General features: G+C 34.5%; 1 protein-coding gene across 2 annotated transcripts; it reads right to left on the reverse strand.

The window, feature by feature from the left end:
* Positions 1 to 1,264: 1,264 nt before the first annotated feature.
* On the reverse strand, positions 1,265 to 17,446 carry LOC110816834 (AP-1 complex subunit mu-2-like). 2 transcript variants are annotated; one of them, XM_088210734.1, is made up of 11 exons: positions 17,063 to 17,446; positions 16,466 to 16,612; positions 16,279 to 16,341; positions 10,643 to 10,819; positions 10,467 to 10,570; positions 9,547 to 9,654; positions 8,619 to 8,715; positions 8,381 to 8,478; positions 6,894 to 7,035; positions 6,646 to 6,768; positions 1,265 to 1,556 (listed from the first exon to the last, which is right to left on the reverse strand). In XM_088210734.1, the coding sequence occupies exons 1-11, from the start codon at positions 17,189 to 17,191 to the stop codon at positions 1,458 to 1,460; spliced, it is 1,287 nt and encodes a 428-aa protein (XP_088066860.1). In that variant the 5' UTR covers positions 17,192 to 17,446; the 3' UTR covers positions 1,265 to 1,457. The 2 variants fall into 2 exon arrangements, with proteins under 2 accessions (XP_088066860.1, XP_088066861.1); XM_088210735.1 differs by lacking the exon at positions 16,279 to 16,341.
* Between the last annotated feature and the right edge of the window lie 1,770 nt (positions 17,447 to 19,216).

Here is a 19,216-nt window from a genome sequence, read left to right on the forward strand (position 1 = left end):
ATTACTACTAACAGCTATTTTTTAATGAAATTATTTTGTTAAAATCAATAACATATTATTTTACAAAACGTCAATCATTATTGTTAATCACTTATGTAGAACACCGATGGATCACCATAATGGTTATCATGCACGTACATACAAGTGATAGTTTTTTTCTATTAAACATTCCTTTGTTATTCAACGTAATTGTTTTGTTGCACTAACAGTTAAATTTTATATAATAATTATTGTTATTGTTGAATGTTAATAGTATATATTTTAAAGGATTTTATATATAATATTATACATTTTAAAAGTTTTAATTAAAAATATAAAATATATGTAGTTTAAACTTTAAGACCCCAACTATAACCTCATCCTTTCCTATTTCTGCAGTCTCCTCCCTCAATTTTTATTTTTCGTGCGCAAATGAAGAAAAAAAACCAAAGGCTATGATTTTGCTTGTTCTTTTTCTCTTATGAGTAAACGAAGAGTAGTCTAATAAAATAAGTTTTCGTTTCTTAATATTCTGATTTTATAATAAAATAGTGACACGAATGATATTTTATGAATTTATATAAACTTGATGTAAATTCTAAGTTTCTTTCTTTTGTAATCAAATTATATTTGACCTTTCACAAAACCGACCGGAGAATCTAACCTACGGTCATTCCTAATTCTACATTTTTGTAGATTACAATTCATATTCCTATCTTAATCTTTTTCTATTACTTTAAATTTTTCGGTATAAGCTCCTCAATTAATGAACATTTTTTACAGTATAATTTTCAAATTATAATTAGCATAATAATTAAGTGAAATATAGTAATTAAATATTAACATAAAATAAAATAGAATAATTGAAAAATTAATATTGTACTACTCTTCTTTTTATATTAATTATCTAAAAATATAAATGAAAAATTACATTATAATTTATTTTAAAAATAACAAAATTACTTTTCAAAACTAACAATTTATAATTTATATATTTGTGAAACATGTAATTAACTAGTACAACTTATAAATTTGTATAACTCAAATACTTTATTTTTGTAGGAAGAAAAACTATATTAATTTATCCACTATCAAATAACAAAACGAATACAAAATTGGGGGAACTGAAAACCCTCTCACTTTATTCCTCTTACATGGTGCGCCTTCTCAACAACCATTCGAATTGTCATGCGAGAATATATAAGCAAGGAAACAATTAAATGAATCCTCTGCTTTTTAATTTCACAACAAAATTTTATTATTTCCCATGGAAAAATAAATGTAATTGAATAAACTTACTCGAGAAAATTGTCCCATTTAAGCAAAACCTATGCAGTTTTTGGGAAAACAATAACCTTGCCTGTAAGACCAAAACCTCTAAAATAGGGAAGAACGAATTCAAAAGGAACATCATCAATCTTCAGGGTGTCCAAGCCATATTTTATATTTACTTGATTGAATCACACAACATAGTTTAGTTACATTAGTCTTAATTCATATTCACCAGCCATCGTAATGTATCTCACCCACGGAAGAGCCTGATATCCACTTTTCTCAATGATCTTTAGATATCGGACCTACAGAATACCAATATCATAAGGGAGCATTAGTGAAAACTGCGGAGCTTCAAATATAACTTTGAGACAATAACTGTGTATGAATAAGAATTATTTACACCACGTTTGGGTTGAAGAAAATGAAAAGAAAGAGTCAATAAAATATCGCTATCTTTTCATCTGTCTAAACTTATTTTTCAGAAAAGGAAAAAAAAAAAAAAAAAAATGGAAGACTGGTAAAATTTCCTCACTATAATTACCAAAACTATAGTAAACTTAGGGTAATGGTACTGGAGCAGGAATAAGTTACACTACTTGATATTTAGCTAATTGTGAGTACAAGGGACTGGGATTAATTGCTTCATTGTTTCAGGTCGTGGTACAGTGTAAAATTGTGTTTGACTCACACTACTTAGTTAATTGTAAGTCCAAGGGGATAGGTTTAATTCCTTCATTTTCTCCTGTTGTGGTACATAGTAAAGTTGTATTCGGGTAGCAACAGGTTGAGGATAAGATAGTTCTACATAATCATACAAAATTATCATAAGCATTCAAATAAATTGTAAGTTCAACACGATTGAGCCACATTTACTTTTGAAAGAAGGATAAGTTAAGGGGGCCTTCTCCCATCCTACCTATAATTGGAAAGTAAGAATTTTTGGGTAGGGTAATTCACTAAAGACTACAGGCTGGATAGTCACTGGTTGAATAGTATGGATAATACTTAAAAGGTCTAAATATTTTCCTTCACAGTTATCCATTAAAAAATACCAGCACCACCACCACGCACCATCACGAACCTTACCTGATACTGCCATGAATTTCCTTCCATCACTGGAAATTGCAAAAGCTCACCAGAAGGGCTCAACAAAGGTTTGAAAAATATTCATCTCGTTGTGATTCCCGGCCAGACAGCCACAAATCACAGCCACTACTAAAACCTGTCTAGCCTGATCCAGAGCCAGGCAGGTTTTTTCTTTTTTAGTTTAAGAATATATTTTCTATTTTAAAATAAAATTGTATTTATAAATTTAACATTATTTCATTTTTATGTTAACTTATTAGTATATTTATATATTTACATTAATTACCTATGTTTTAATTTTTACATTAATCATTAATTTTTTTAAATGTACGAACAAACAAATAATAGTCATTTGTGTTATTTTACCCATCTCCTTAGTGAATTATCCAAACATAAACTAAATTCTTACTTTGCTCATTTACTAACTGACTGTATCCTACCCAACTATTCTACATATCCTATTCTACAAGTGCAAAACATGGCCTTCAAACAGACAATTATTGCTCAATAGGCCAGAAATGAACAGCCTCTCTCTTGGCATGACCACGCAGGGCAAATTCACAGCACTTGGAAACGACCACCATCTTAAAGTCCCCAACTCTTCCATTGCTCGATATAAGAGATCAAATCAAAACTAAGGGACAAATCAATCAAGTTAGTATTATCCTTCTTCTAATCCGATTGACCCGACCTTCCCCTGCATGCTATTTTCATAATGTTGGCATGTTTTAGGGAACTTGGCCTTTTGCCTTTCTCTTTCTCAGAGAAGTAGCACCACAAATCAGCAATCCACTTTTTTTTAAAAAAAATGAAAATCAGCAATCACTTTTAAAGATCCACTTCCTTTTAAAAATAATTGTAAAAAAAAAAAAAAAAAAAAAAATTTAAAACCCCTTATGCCCAATGGAAGGAGGGAGTAGCCAGGGTTCAAACTATTAACTCCTTAGAAAGTGATAAGAAAATACGCCACCTGCACCAAATTTCAGGTGTTTTAGATCATTCCTTTGCTTCTTCGAAAATGCTTCAAATAGTAGTGTTTACAGAACCCATTAAATCTTTAAATCCTATGAATCCTTAACTTGCACCCTTACTATGTCCCCCAAACTTTACCTCTATTGCCTATTCCTTACTTTCCTTAGATATGGATTCAAGCCAACAATAAAACTCTTTATTCACTCCTGTATCCTCTTTCCTAACAAAAGTCCCAAATACCAAAAAAAAAGTATTAGTTTTCTTTATTCATTCATCTGTACTATCTTTTCTAAATAATTTCCATCTATCAAAAAGAAAAAACTCCTATTGATATATCAAGTTACTTTTCTTGTTTTCATTTTCTAAATTCGTAGGTGTCTATGCATGTCGTTATCCATAGAAGTTTAAAAGTTTGCATACTTGTAGAATACTCAAAGAAAAAACAAAATAGTTTTCTATAAAACATTAAAAACAACATTCTAAAAATTTTCTAATTTCATTATTATTTTCATTATTGTTCTGTTTATTGTAGAGCAACTTGCATATTTTTGTGAATGATCTAAATATTCATTTAAAAATAGAAAGTAGAAAACTTTGTGTACCAGAAAGAGTCTTAATTTCCTTCAGACACTCTTCTTCTCCTTAAAACTATAAAGTTGACTATATAATTATCTTTATCGAATTTCATTTCAAAAATCTCACATTTCCTTTCTTATTTTTCCTCTCTTTTCCTGTTGACAATTGTTTTATTCAAACATAAAGTTAAGGAAAGAAAGCAAAAGAAAAATGATGTGTAGTACTTTATATGATTTAGCATACAAAGGAATCGAAATGATAAAATATGACATATTTTTAATTATTATTTATTCAAAAAATAACTATTTGAGGATCAAATACATATTGTACAACAAAAAATTATAGATTACTAGCCTTTTTCTGTCTTTTCTTCCAGTTTCAGAGGAGAGAAAAAGAGCTTTTTAGAAGGAAAGAACAGAATACTCATTGGGAAGGTTCCTACAATATAAAAAACTTAACCACAAAGCCGAACTGAATTCTTTTTTCAGGTTTGCAATCCTAAGTCATGGCTAATCTAAATGGAACTAATTATCAATTACACCCAGAAAAACCCTTCTTTCTACTCTTTCCAAATGATCCACAAGGTAAACAAGGGGATAAGAGAGATGAGCTATTTCCTCCCTGGCTGCCATGCTACATCTGAGTCTTGACAGCCACAAAACCTTTCGTCACCAACCTCAAACCAAGGAAACCAAAGGTTGTGCACCAAAGGCTGAAGGAGAAAAGATATAAGAAAAAAAGGTGGTTCTGGGTCTCTCCTACCCTCATGCACAACTAGCACCTGTTTACAAGAATCATCCCTTACTTCTGAAGATCGTCCATTATGAAAATACACCCTCTCACTGCCTCCCAAGCAAAGAAGACAGTTTAGAAGATGTATTATGCTTCCAAATAAACTACAAAGGAAAAGATACTGTGGACAAGGCAAATTGAGCAAGATATGCATAAAAGATTTCACCTGATCCAATTAACGTAAGTTCCTAATCTTTTAGTTTATGTAATTGAGTACCTAACAGTATCTAATTTCACCCAATTAAACGTTTCATTAACTCTCTTATAAGTACTAAACATTTCACCACGTGACATCACATAGCCTAATAAAATCATGTGGCATACCACATGGCACAAATAAAACCACGTGGATATTTAAAAAAAAAAATCTCTCTTCCACTTGAAAATAATGCACATAAATTGAAAAAAAAAAATTCCAAGTTGCCGGAAATAAAACCGGCCAACTAAAAGAAAAAATCAAGGAATCTGAAACAGAACCTTATCCTCCATCGTTAAAGCCACTCATGATTTCAGTTTTACCCAAATCAACCAACTGTGGAACCAAACTTCCTGTACACACTCTTTGTTCGGTTAGACTCTTACTGCAAATCTAGCTGTAAATATATCCAAAATTCAAAGACCTGTATTTAACTTACCAACTAAGATAATTTTTCATTGCATTGTTTCTGGGAAGAAATCTGATGTGGATATTCCTCTTTTTATAACCAATTCTGTCTTTGTTTTCCTTGGCAAGAAGGAAACATGCTCTACTGGAAGACTATTTTCCAGTATTTAATGGCTAAACAGTGTAGGAGATGGAGGTTGATAGGAATTTAAGTGAATGAAAAGGGGGAGAGTACATTCAGCTGCTCCAGAGACTTGAATCCACACAGGTCTGTAAGTTAAAGTTAGGATATGCCTACCTGAGATTTTCTTCTAAAGGGACTGTTTCAATAAAATGGTTTTATCTTCACATAACCCATCCCTCCACTGGAACTTCTTTGTTCTCTTGGAAGTAGACTCGGGAAAAATGCTTTGAAAAGCTCTTTTTTCCCACAAAGCTTCCTGTTGGCAGATCCTGAGTATTTACTACCTTATCAAGAAAGGCAAAATCACGGTGAATGGTTGTTACTTGCAACAATGATGCTAAGACCTCAGATCATCATTTGTTATGATGTCCTTTCTCTTAGTCTCGTCTCCGGTTTTGGACTTTCTCAAAGTCCAATGAGCTGGCTGACTTTCGTGTTGACGAGTTGTGGCCTTGGCAAGGTACCCGTGGGAAAAGAGGAATAAGAAGCTTATTTCATTTATCCCTTTGGCTACTTTGTGCATCATTTGGAATGAAAAAAGAATAAGAGCCTTACTGCACTTGTTTTTCTTTCATTTGTTCAAGAGTCAACGGCTCAATTCAGCAGAAGAATTAGGGAATTCTTTTTCTTTTTTAAAAAAAAATAATGACATATACAGAAACACTATCAATTCGAATTCACAATTTTTTATAAATAAAAAAATACATCAACCATTCAACTAAACAGTAGTTGATCAGAAGAATTAAGGAACTTCGTTGACATCTTGACTAGTTTAAGATTTATACACTTTGTACTTTTTTGTTTCTAAGTGGCACCCCGTTGGTCCTCATTAAAGTTATTCCTTTTTTCTTTTCCAAGAGTAAAAAGGAAAAAGAAACCCAAACCACACCATGCACATAGCCCAACAGTAAAAGAACTTGGAAAAACAAAAGATTGCCATGCATGTCATGCTTTTGCATAAAGACAAATCCAGATTTGTGGAAAATGTGGACCCAATATCAACTGTTCCTTTTTTCCCAAGAAATAGTATCTGGAATAGGCTAGACCTTAAACAACAATCAGGTCAAATATATTAGAAAGAAAAAAGGAGTCATGATCTGTTACATCAGCAGAAATGCAGAAGTATCAATGAATTTTAAAGAACGTATAGAGGAGCTAGCAACAGAGAGAGCCATACCTGTATCCCTGAGACAGTAAAATATGGTATTTCAAACTTCACACGGATAGGAGCCTTTCTCTCAGGAACTGCTTCTTCAGCAGTTATACTTGGAAGTCTAAACTCTGCCCTCAACATGTACTCCTGTATAGTTAATTACAATTGTCAAGGACCACAGTTGATTCTTTTCGCTATGAGTAACAAAAACTTCGATCTGCACAACCAATTTTCAAGCTTGTCATTCTACAAGAATTTAGATGAAATCTTACCTTATTACCAGGAAACGATTTAATTTTCCAGACCAAAGCATCATTTTCGGGAGCATATGTAGCAGATCCCATGGATGAACGGATATTGGGATTTGTAGCGTCAGATGGCACAGGCAACTCAATTTCAACATTTGTCGCAGTGCTGAACCAGAAAGCAGTTAAGGGCATAAGAAATTTGTAAAATAGTCCTCCTAGATGAATCAAACCAAAGATGCTAGGATAATTAGGTCAGCACTTGAAAAATGTGCAACCAAAATCAGTGGAATAAACACTATGGATATAGCTTTTTGACCCAACATTCTAGTTTCAGAGTTTTTTTTTTAAAAAAAAAAAAATGCAAGTCCTTGCTTCAAGCTTTCTAGGGCTTTTGATAGAAAAAGAATTAGACGTCCTCCTAAGGATATCAATGAGAAAAAAGAGAAAACATTAAGACAACATTTTTTAAAGATAAAAATATGGTATATGCCATCAAAATACAAGCACTAAGGGGGTGTCAACCCATATAAAACATTAACACAACATAATGAGAAAAGATGATAGTCTCCCAATTACAGTTGGGATCAGAAATTGTTATCTCTCAGAAATATCGGTGTTATTTTTCTTTTTCTTATTTTTGATAATAGAAGAAGATTGTATTGAGAAAGAGAGAGAAAATTACAGTATAGGAGAATAAGACATCTTCCAAAAGATACAGAGGAAACCCAAACCCAAAGCGAGACAGGAAACGAGAAAGAAAGACAAACAGATAACAACATTATGTGCTTTCAATGAAAACATCCTAAGTTCTTTGAAGAATGAGATGCTAATGAAATGGAAATGACCATGTGATTTGGCCCATAGGGTAGCCAAAAAGTAAACCTCTCCCAAAATTCAGTGTAGGTTTCAGTTGCCAATTATTCAAACTTGTCATTTCATTAATCATTTATACCATCTTCGGTTTGGGAAAAAGAGAAAAAGGAAAGGATGGAATGTTCACCATTCTTTCACTTGTTTTGATAAAAAATAAAAAACTAGTAAAGCAAAAAAAAAAAGGAATGGTTAGCACCTCTCACTTTTTCTTAAAAACAATTTTTTTATCCCTTAATTGGAAGAGACGTGAGAAAAAGAAGAAACTTGGGGTTCATTTACTTCATGAAAATATTTTTTAGTTTCTACTTTCTAAATTCATATATGCTTGCATAAAAAAGCAAACATGCAAGTTAAAAAACTGTTTGTTACTTTTTCTAGGACAAAGCTTTTTTATCTATATTTGATTACTCCAAACACATTACCATATGGGTTTTCACAAATAAACACAAATTTAGGAAATGAAAACTGGAAAATGTTTTCATGTAGCAACTAGAACCTTAAAAATCTTTAGTTGTAAATTATATATTTTATTCTCAAGGATAATTCGATTGTGACAATCCCAATCCCCCAGCCCCAGAAAAGAACCCAAGGAAAAAAGAAGACTTGAAATTCTTGAATGAAAATGAAAAGATTGTTACCTGCGTTCTTTAAATTGACTACGAGCTTTTACCATGATTTCAATACGACTTCTAGAATGCTTTTCAACCTGAGCTTCCACCCATATTAGTGGTTTCACCTAAAATTTCACAAAATCAAGCTCACTTAAATTGTATATAAGGAAGTCTAAGATAAGGTAAGTTACAAGTTGCATTTAAAAAGATCTTATACATCATTGGAGAAAAGAAAGAACTGCAAAATGATAAAATGTTTTTCAACCTGAGCAGTGAGTCTGTATGTCATAAGATCAAATGATCCATCAGGAGGTATGAAAGAGATTGTCCTATCATTTTCAAAACGAGCCAGCCGTACACACCTGGAACAAAAAAATAACATTTGGTACAAGAATATCAAGCAGCAGAACCATATTTCAATATTAACCAAAAAAGAAATTACCACATTCATGAAATAGAAGAAGAATAATTAACGGTGTGTCTACTTTGTTTACTTCCATGGATATTTCAGAGAATATCTCATGCCTGTGGAAGCACAAAAAATCAATATCTACTTCAAAGATGCCTAAGATTCCTTGATTATCAAATATTAGATTACCAAATGCCTGGAGAATCTCAAACCCACCATAAGAGGTGGCAATCTTGCATTCCGAAGTATCTTCAAATTTTTTACCTCAAAATATCCTTACTTTTTTATACTAAAAGAGATGAACACCTTACTGTTTTGAGTAATTGCAAAAAAGTAGAAACTTTTTTTATATTAACAAAGCAAAAGAATCCCCATTTCTGTTCTCTTTTGGGATGAAAATATTTTTTTTTCTTTATGTTTTATTTGTGAAGATAGATAGTAAAGTAACTATCTAGTAAACTACAATTGTATAAAAGCTTTTTAGTAGCATAATATTGAATTTATTTGAAGCATAACCATTCAAAGATTTATAGTAGGCAATAAAGTTAATTGTTAGAACACCCATGAATAATTACATCCGAACTAAAGTTAGGTATTTGGATACCGAGCCTTTATGCTCAGAATAAATTCACTTATCCCTGTGGTGAGAATCTCTTACCAAGAAAGAGATACCCAAATAAGTGATGCCAGTAGGGCATTGTCAAATCCATGAAATACACAACTCCTAAAAGATAAAGCACAGTGAAGCAAAGATTCGGAGATTAGCAAAAAGAAAGCAGCTTACTGGTGAAACTTGATATCATCTAAGTCAATGGCTTTCCCCTTTGTTGCCCGACCTTGGGCTTCCAATAGTAGTCTATCATTTAGGCCAAGCTTACACTCAGGCATACCACTGTAAGAAATGAAGTATGGTTAGTAGGATCTATTATAAGATGTATAAGTGTATGAAGAACAAACATGAAAACAAACTGTTATAAGAAGTGTAAATCATAAGAAGAACAACCACATGCAAAATTTTCACTAAGGAAAGAACTCTTTATGCAAGCCAATTGCTACTACTTATCAATAATGTTACCAACCAATAACTAATACCAAAGGAACTGATATCTCAGGAGTATACAATTTTTTAAAAAGTCTATTTTCTCTTGTTCTATGCCCTCACTCCACCAAAAATTTCATTCCTCATCCTGACTGGATACTTACGAAGCTTCTACTTGAAAGAGTATATAAGTTAAATAGGTTTTATATGATTATTGATGTGTTTCACTGTTTCTTTTTCACAAACGATGAAGTGAACAGAGTTTTTCAGGCAGAACGCAGAGATCAGAGCCATTCTCCATTCATAGTGAATGGAAAGTAAAAAAGGCTCAACTCAAGATACCCTATTAAGAATGCCACTTCAAAGCATATGAGGATCACTATAGAAATCAATAAAAGATTTGAGTTATTTCAAATTATCAGCCAATTTATTCCATTAAGTAAGCTATAACATTTTCAGTATGTAACAGATTCTACCAATTAGCACCTAAGAGCTCAATGGGCTTTTATTTGGCAGCTAAATTTATACACCTAAGAACAAAACGGTATAGCTGTTATGTCGAAACAGATATGGCATAATTGCATCAAGAGCAACTAATTTTTCCAAATGCCATTTCCAAAGATTGTTAACAAGATAAAGTTACCAACAGGAAATAAGCCATGCACCTCAAATATGTTCTCATCTTTAGAGCTCCAACAACATCTGAACGAATTATTTGCCCATTGCTGTTGACAAGAATATTGACACTTTCCACCACATCCAAAAAAACCTGATTAAACATAAAGAAAGCTTCATAACATTTAGCTTATAAACTATAAAGATAAGACGCATAACAACCTACCTCATTCTTTTTATAGCGTATGCCTTCACTACGCCATGACACTGCATTTGTAACAGCCATGGGAGGACGTTGAGCAACTTCCATCCTATATGCATCAGTCTTTATAAACTCGCTAAGGATCTTTGCTTCAGTGTACTGAGGGAAACCAAAGTCCATAATTTCATCAAGTAACTCGTACTGGCAAAAAGAAAAGGCTCTAGGTGTTAGAAGCATTATATATATACACACATATAAAAAGTGTAAATATATATAAATAGGGTACCAATGGGGTACCACCCATATACAAATTTACAAAGTTGTTAGAGTGTCAATAACATCTTCAAAATCTTCATCTCTAATGATCTCAGAACCCAACACAATGTTACCAAAATAATTAAACCATACTTCTCTTAGTCTACTAATATTCCTCTCAATACCATCAAACGCCCTCTTATTTCTTTCTTTCCAAATGACTCAAAAAAGGTTAAAGGGATAATTTTAACAATATTCTTTTTCAGGTCAATCCCACTCCAAGCCCACATCTCATCAAAAACCGAACCAGAGATGACCCAATTGATTCCAATCAGTCTATAAATCTGGCACCATAACTCGTGAACCACCTCGCAGTGAAGAACTAAGTGGCAGCAGGATTCCTCAGCCTTCTTGCACATAAAACACCCATTAATCACAATCTGGCCTCTAGTCTTCAGCTTATCAAGTGTCAAAATACTTCCTCTACAAGCCTCCCACGCCAAAAGAGCAATTCTAGGCGGGCCCCTGGAATTCCAAATCTGTCTTGAAGTGAAAAGGGGAATGTTTTCCTGCTCAGTCCCCACCAGCTGCCGATAAAGCGAATCAACCGTGAATTCACTTTTTTTGGATGGTTTCCAAAGAATCAAGTCTGCTTCACCACTAATTTGACATTGTGAGACCAATCTCAAGACCTCTTCATAATCAAAAACCTCCCAATCATTTAAATTTCTAGAGACGTTCACTGTCCAAGACAAACCTCCATTTTCCGTTGCATACGCCTCCTCAACTCTCATGTTTTTAGATTGTGCAATGGCATATATTCTAGGGAATCTGGTTTTCAAGCAACCCCCATCCAGCCACTCATCATGCCAAAACCTAATACAGTTTCCCCTACCCAGTTTCCAATTGATGCACTCTTTAAATCTCGGCCAGTCCTGTTTGATATGCTTCCATAAAGCCAGGCCATGGCCCCTGCAGTCATGGAAACCCTCCTCAGCAAAATCAAGCCTGCCCCATTTAGCAACAATAACCTTTCTCCAAAATCTACCCTCTTCCTTAAAAAATATCCACAGCCACTTGCCTTGAAGAGCCCTATTCGTATGAACCAAAGATCTAATATTCAAACTGCCCATGATATGAGGTTTTTTAACTTCCGACCATCTCACCAAGTGATACTTTCTTTTTCTCAATACCGTTCCCCCATAAGAAGCGACATTGAATTGATTCCAATCTTTTTGCAATGCTAACCGGTATAGTTAGGGTAATAAGATAGTATATTGGCAGATTAGCAAGTGTACTTTGATTAGAGTGTATCTTCTACCTTTTGATAAGAAATTCCTCTTCCAAGTAGCAAGCCGGTTTTCAAACATTTCAACCACCGGTTCCCATGTTTGTTTATTTTTGTATCTCGCCCCTAACGGCATCCCCAAATATTTTATGGGGAGCTGCGAAGTTCTACAACCAAGTATCTTAGCCAAACTGCTATCATCACCCACACTTCCCATCCTTACTAATTCCGATTTAGATAAGTTAACGTTGAGTCCCGAAATGCCTTGGAAGCAAAGAAGGATGACTTAAGATGCAGTAAGTATTGTTTTTTTGGCTGCAAAAATAACGTGTCATCCGCAAAGAATAAGTGAGATACCTCAACGGAATTATCACATCTGCCCACCTACACCCCGCCAACCAGCTGCAGTTCTTTAGCCCTCTCCATCAAGCCATTCAAAGTTTCCATCACAACAATAAACAATAACGGGGAAAATTGATCCTCTTGTCTCAGCCCCCTAGATCCCTTGAAAAATGTAGAAGGCCATTGACTAGAACAGCGAAAGAAGTAGTAATCAAACACACTTTCATCCATAATCTCCATTTCATCCCAAAACCCATTCTATATAATATGTAATCCACAAAATCCCAACTAACATGATCATAAGCCTTTTCCGTGTCAAGTTTATAAATCAATCCTCCATTTCCATTGTGCACCAAATCATCCACAACCTCATTAACCACAAGTATAGCATCTTGGATTTGTTTTCCCTCCACAAAAGCATGTTGACATTCGCCCTCCTTCCCAAAACTCTAGTAAATCTCGTTGTCATCACCTTTGCAATAAGTTTGTATATGCACCCAACTAAGCTAATAGGTCGGAAGTCTTGTATGTTCTTTGCACCATTCTTCTTTGCAATCAATATGATGAAAGTAGAATTAAGTTCCCGCGCAAACTTACCATTATTATGCAAATCATGAAATAACTCCATCACATCATCTTTGATCACATACCAAAAGTCTTGGAGGAATCTCATATTGAAACCGTCCGGTTCAGGGCTTTATCTCCATTACAGGACATCAACACAGCATGCACTTCCCCCTCAGTAAACACCGCTACCAAATTCTGTCTGCTTATTCTGCTGATTCTTCTAAAGTCTAAGCCATCCAGTTTCGGTCTCAGCCTAAATTCCTCTATGTACACATCCTTAAAATAACTCCTGGCAGCTTCCCTCATCCGGTCATTGCCTCTATAAATCACTCCATTCACCCCCAACTCTTCAATATAATTACATCTCCTCTTGTGACTTGCTAAAGCATGAAAATACTTAGTATTTCTATCACCCTCCAATAGCCACTTCTTTCTTGACCTCTGTTTCTAATTCACTTCCTCCATCTTCGATTTTCTGGCCATCAACAACTTGATCTCATCCCTTCGAAGCTGATCAGCAACCCCAACTCCTCTCTGCCCTCCATATCATCCAGCAACACCAATTCACTAACCCAACAATCCATCTCTTCACCCTCCTTTCTGATTTCCTCCTTGGTCCAAGCTTTAATTTCATTTTTTAGCAATTTTAGTTTGCTTGCAACTCTGAAAGAAGCTGTCCCATCGAAGCTGGAAGAGAACCATTTTTCCTCAACCAATTGTTTGAACTTCAACTCCTTCAACCACCTATTATCCAGTCGGAAAGGAACCGGCCCCCAATGGATTCCACCGAAGGTCAAACTGATGGGAAAATGATCAGAGATGGGGCGCTGAAGTAAACATTGAGTCACCCCTGCAAGCTGTAACAAGAAATCAGGTGAGATGAGAAAATGATCAATCCTAGAACGCGATGGATTAATCCTCTGGTTTGTCCATGTCCAAGAGCCCCCAATCAATGGGAGATCGGCAAGCTCTAACTCCTCCATAGCCTCTCTGAATTCCTCAGCTACCACCGTATTAAAGTTTCCTCCATTTCTTTCATCCCTCCCCATAACCATGTTAAAGTCCCCCCCCCCAATCCAATTCCCACTCCACTTCATTTTACAAGCTAAGACTCATTCCATAGTAAATCCCTCTCACCATTATTTCCCCTGCAGTACACCCCAGAAAAAACCCACTCTTCCCCTCCCCTAGTGCACTTGAACTTCCCCGAAATACAAGTTTCCCCATACTACACGTCCATGCACTGCAATCGATCCTCATTCCACATCTTTACAATTCCCCCAGCAGTAATTCTAGCAGGCAAGAAGTGGTACCCAATATTCTGCGTTTTCCACAGACTTTTCACCAATGACATATCACATGCATCCACTTTGGATTCCTGAAGACACACGAGATCCGCCTTCCATCTCCCCAAGCATCCCTTGATGACAGTCCTCTTATTCCGGTCATTAACCCCCCTCACATTCCACGAAATAATCTTGTCTATCATTACACAGTATTCATCTCCTTATCTCCCCCTCCTTCCTTCAATTTCTTCCTTCCCTCATAGTTGATCAACGACTCCAGTCTTTTCAGTTCTCTCGACATAACTGACCCACCAGACTTCCTCCCTTTAGGGACATTCTCTCCCTTCTTTTTCTTCGTCGTTCGCCTTCTTTCAATAAAGAAAAGGAGTATTTGGTTTTCCATACCATCTAGGGACACTCCCATCATCTTACTGAATTTTTTAATATTTTGAAGAACCCACAAAGTACATCCATCATCCACATCATAGTCCACTTCCTCTCCCTGGGTATGGAACGAACCTGCTCTCCCTACTCAGTTAACATCACCGCATCTAAAGTTTGGACGTCCTCCTCAATCTGAACCAAAGTTTGGGAGCTAACAGTAGAGAAAACCCGCCTGCCTCACTATCTGTATACCCATTTGCTTCCACTTCCTTCTCTCCTCCGTAAAGGTCATCTCTCATCTCAGTTGCGTTTTCGTCGAACGTTCCAGCAGGAATCAGTTCCTTCCCGTTGCTGCTATCCTCTTCTCTTCCCGCATCCTCATCGGCCACCACCCTCACATCAATATTTTCACTCTCTTCTGGACCACACTTAGGTGGAGAGCAGCTAATCACTTTCACACCCGAAGGCTAACCATAAGTAGGAATATACTCCCAACGGGCCTCCAATCATATTTCCTGCGTGGGCCTCTTCCATTCGATCTGCTTCTAAAACCATCTAGGTCCACCACCCATTTAGCTTTCTCTTCACGTGTGAATCTACGCTCCCCATTGGGTCTGGACAAGTTCAACCTAGATAGGCCTTGATTTTTCATTAACCCACCAGGCCTAAACAGCTTTTGAGCGAGTCAGGTCGCCTGCCTCCCCCAACCCACACAGTTCACTGGATCCTTCTGCCCTACCCGACTGTACTGATATTCAGAGGCATTGAGCGCCACCGCGTAGTTACGGTTCACCCCACCATCCTCTGAGAAATGAATCGCCATCGCACAGTGTGGGCAATTAATACATGGCCACCAGGAACCCTTCTGATTCATTCTACCTTTTTCAACCTCTCCTTCCTTCTTTGTCTTCCTGTTTAAGGAGCTTGGATTAACAACCTTCCTGTCAGCCAACTCAAAAGCCGCCACCATAAACAACCACCATCTTTGTCCCTCCACATCGGCTGGGATAAAGATTCTTCTCGCATTCTTTTCCCCCACTTCCGACAAGACTAAGTAAGGACCTCTCCTGTTTCGCCCGAACAAAATCCATAGATCTCTTTTATGCCCCACATGGTGTCTTGCCCAACTCAAACCGTTCTTATTCTAGTAGAAGTCCCCCAGGGCATTGAGGAGCCAGTCGACTTCCGCTTTTTCGAAATAGATCGACGTTCGAAACCCTCTCCCATTCTCATAAACCCTCATTCCATCCATCCCCCTCCTCTCACTAATCAAGTCGAAAAATTTATTCTCGACGTACAAATATTTTTGGCCATTCTAGGGAGCCATTAAGGCCCCAGGGGCGGCCGCGAGCCGCAAGGCACAAGGCCAAGCCTTAGCACGAAGCCGCTTTTCTCTCTCTAACGTGAGGAGTTCAGTTTAAAATAACAGGAGAGACTACGAGTTATCTTATATATACACACACATATACATCCAACTCAATTGAGAATTTATTAATTGACAAATATTCCTATTCATGTAAGATCCAACAATCTCTTACCACAACAACAAAATTGTCTCTCAGTGATTCCTCTTCTAATTCTTCAAAATAATGCTTAAATACCTGCATTGCCAGCATTCATGAAAATAAAGGTCCAAGTACTGAAAACCCTCATAATTTAAGAGCAAGCTTAACTTTATTAGAACTAAACCAAAACAGAGTTATGTAAATAAAGGAATGCACTTACATCAACTACACGGTGAAGAAAAAGCAACAGACTGGCAGCATTACAGTTCTGCCTACACGCAGTCATCAAGTAAATATTGTTGTGTTGTATAAACAGGTAAGTTACACCATCATCACAGATGACTGGATTTTGAGACTGTGGATCCATCTGAATCAAAATCAAATGAAATTTAGTCCCACAATTTAAATTCAACAAAGAATCATTTATTCGTATACACCAAAAAAAGGAGAGAAAGACAAATAAACCAACTAAAGGTCACTGAGTTAAACTCTCTACTGCGAACTCTAAATAACTATTACAGATTAACACTGACTCGTAAAAAATTAACTATAACCATAAAAATGATCAAAAAAAAAAAAAAATTAAGGAGCTGTAACTTTATGATAAATGTTCTAGTATTTAGCTTATACAGATAACAAACAAGCAAACAGCTAATTAACATTTAAAACCATGACAAATCAATAGCTCATCCAAAGCAACAGAGATTTGCCTTTGGCTTCGTCTATATAAACTTATAAATCTATAGACGACACATTTATATATGCGTATACTTCATAACCATACGGATTACAGAGAGATATAAAGAGAACTCGAGACCTCTTTCTCGATGAGCTTCGTAAAGAATCGCTCGGCTTGGGCAGAGGAGACGTCGCCCCGGTAATCGCGCCAAATCAAGACGTGACCCTTGATGTCGAGAAGGAATAGAGCCGAGGCGGAGCCGGCCATTTTGTTAGATTTGCACGATGATCAAAAACCGACAACAAACAGATCCAATCCAAATTCCATATAAATGAATCCTGCTCAGCTCTTACGATCAAACACGGCGATCTAATTGATTCTTAGAAGCCAGTAAACGGATCATCTTTTTCACTGTTTTGTTATACTTTTGTAACCGGTAGCTTCAAGGAGTAAGGATTATAAAATTAGAATCACTTGAGGGGCTTTCATGGAAATTTTCCTTTTCACAATGGAAAAAATCTACGAGCTCTCTCTATAATTTATAATTTATAATTTATATTCTGTAATATCTATACAAAATATAAAAATATAAAATAAAAATATATGAAATTTTTCGGATATTTCATGGGACAGGTTCGGATGCTAGAGTAAGTTTTATTTTGTTTATTTTTTTAGGCCCCATTTACTAGTTATTTGATTCCAAATCAATCTGATAATCCTATTATATTAATATAAATATAATTATAATAAAATTAAATATATATTTATTAATAAAAATAATGTTTACTAATTATATCTATCAACATAAATATTATTACATTTATTATTATAATATATTTTATTTATTTATATAAATATAAACATATTTATAATAAAAAAAAAATTAAATATGTATACATAATGGATCGGATTTGAACACATTTTCAAATATCAAACATGACCTAATCTAATCCAATTTTTTTCTAACCTAAATCAATACTTTAACTATAAAAAAAAAGTCATATTTCATTATATTCGATTAAGCAAATTTAAATCCAAAATGTTATCGATATAAATTTTTTTAATTTTTTTTCTTAAAAAAAGAAAAAACTTCTCTCATGAAATCATTTAATTGTTTAATTAATTATGTACGATAAATTATACTAATACTATTTGCATTTTATACATGGTCCATATCATTGTCTAGTTTTGAAGACATATCATAATATCTTTTTCATCTTCTAATAAAAGTTTAATTAAATTTTTAAATTAGATTAGTTTAAAAACATATATTTTTTTAATCAAGAAGCCGAGAACTAACAAATTAAAATGTTCAATAATAAATTAAGTTTGCATTAATAATAAATTAATAATTTAGTTTAGAAAATTTTTATGACAGACATATAATTATTCTATTTAGAGTTTTAAAAAATGTTCAAAAATTAAATTCGTTAGAATTTAAGGTTGCATTGTAGGTAACTTCATCAAGAACAATGACAAAAATTGGAGTTTTGTGTGGATTAATTAGAAAGCACAATGCAGAGCAATGATAATTCACAAACTAACTAATTTACACCAATAAGTAAAATTCTTCTTACTTTAGGATTCCATAATAATAAGAAAGAATATGTTAAATTATTAGCAAGAGTAAATATATGATTACTACTAATACATAAATGTCATCACCATCAAAAAGAAATTTTCAATACCTATAGTTGATGATTTGTTGAATGAGCAATATGGGGCAACAATTCTTTTTTTTTAGTAAAACCAAAATACATCTATAAGACCGTTTTAAAATATAATATGAACATATTGAATTCAAAGTGATGTTCTTTAGTCTCACAAATATTTCAACTACATTTTAATCTTTTATAAATTATATTTTTAAGTTTTGTTTTAAAACAATTTATATTAGTATCTTTTTTTCATGATATTCTAGCATATACAACCACGCTTGACCTTCTCCTAGAGCATTTAGAAACAATGTTTAAAATTTTGCATCAACATCAATTATTTGCAAAGATGTCCAAATGTTGTTTTAGTTTAAAAAAGGGTTGAGTGTTTGTGGCACCTTATTATGGAAAAAGAGGCGTACGCAGACCTTGTCAAGATAGAGGCAATGATAATGTGGCCACAATCTATTAATGATGTTAAAGCCAAAAGAGGTTTTATCAAACTAATAAGTTATTATTAGTCTATTAATTGATTCTTCATAGATCTTTTAAAGAAGAATATGTTTCATTAGAATGAGGAGTCAAAAATAACTTTTAAGAAACTAAAAATAACCACAACAATCATCCTATACCAATT

Source organism: Carica papaya, chromosome 9, assembly GCF_054855325.1.
Source record: "Carica papaya isolate Zhongbai chromosome 9, ASM5485532v1, whole genome shotgun sequence".
Taxonomy (NCBI): Eukaryota; Viridiplantae; Streptophyta; class Magnoliopsida; order Brassicales; family Caricaceae; genus Carica; species Carica papaya.

Coding starts and splice junctions, on each gene's coding strand:
- LOC110816834 (XM_088210734.1), bottom strand. CDS start 17,191: ATGGCCGGCTCCGCCTCGGCTCTATTCCTTCTCGACATCAAGGGTCAC. Junction 16,342..16,465: donor TTCTTCACCGTGTAGTTGAT/GTAAGTGCATTC, acceptor CTGGCAATGCAG/GTATTTAAGCATTATTTTGA. Junction 8,479..8,618: donor CATACAGACTCACTGCTCAG/GTTGAAAAACAT, acceptor GTGAAATTTTAG/GTGAAACCACTAATATGGGT.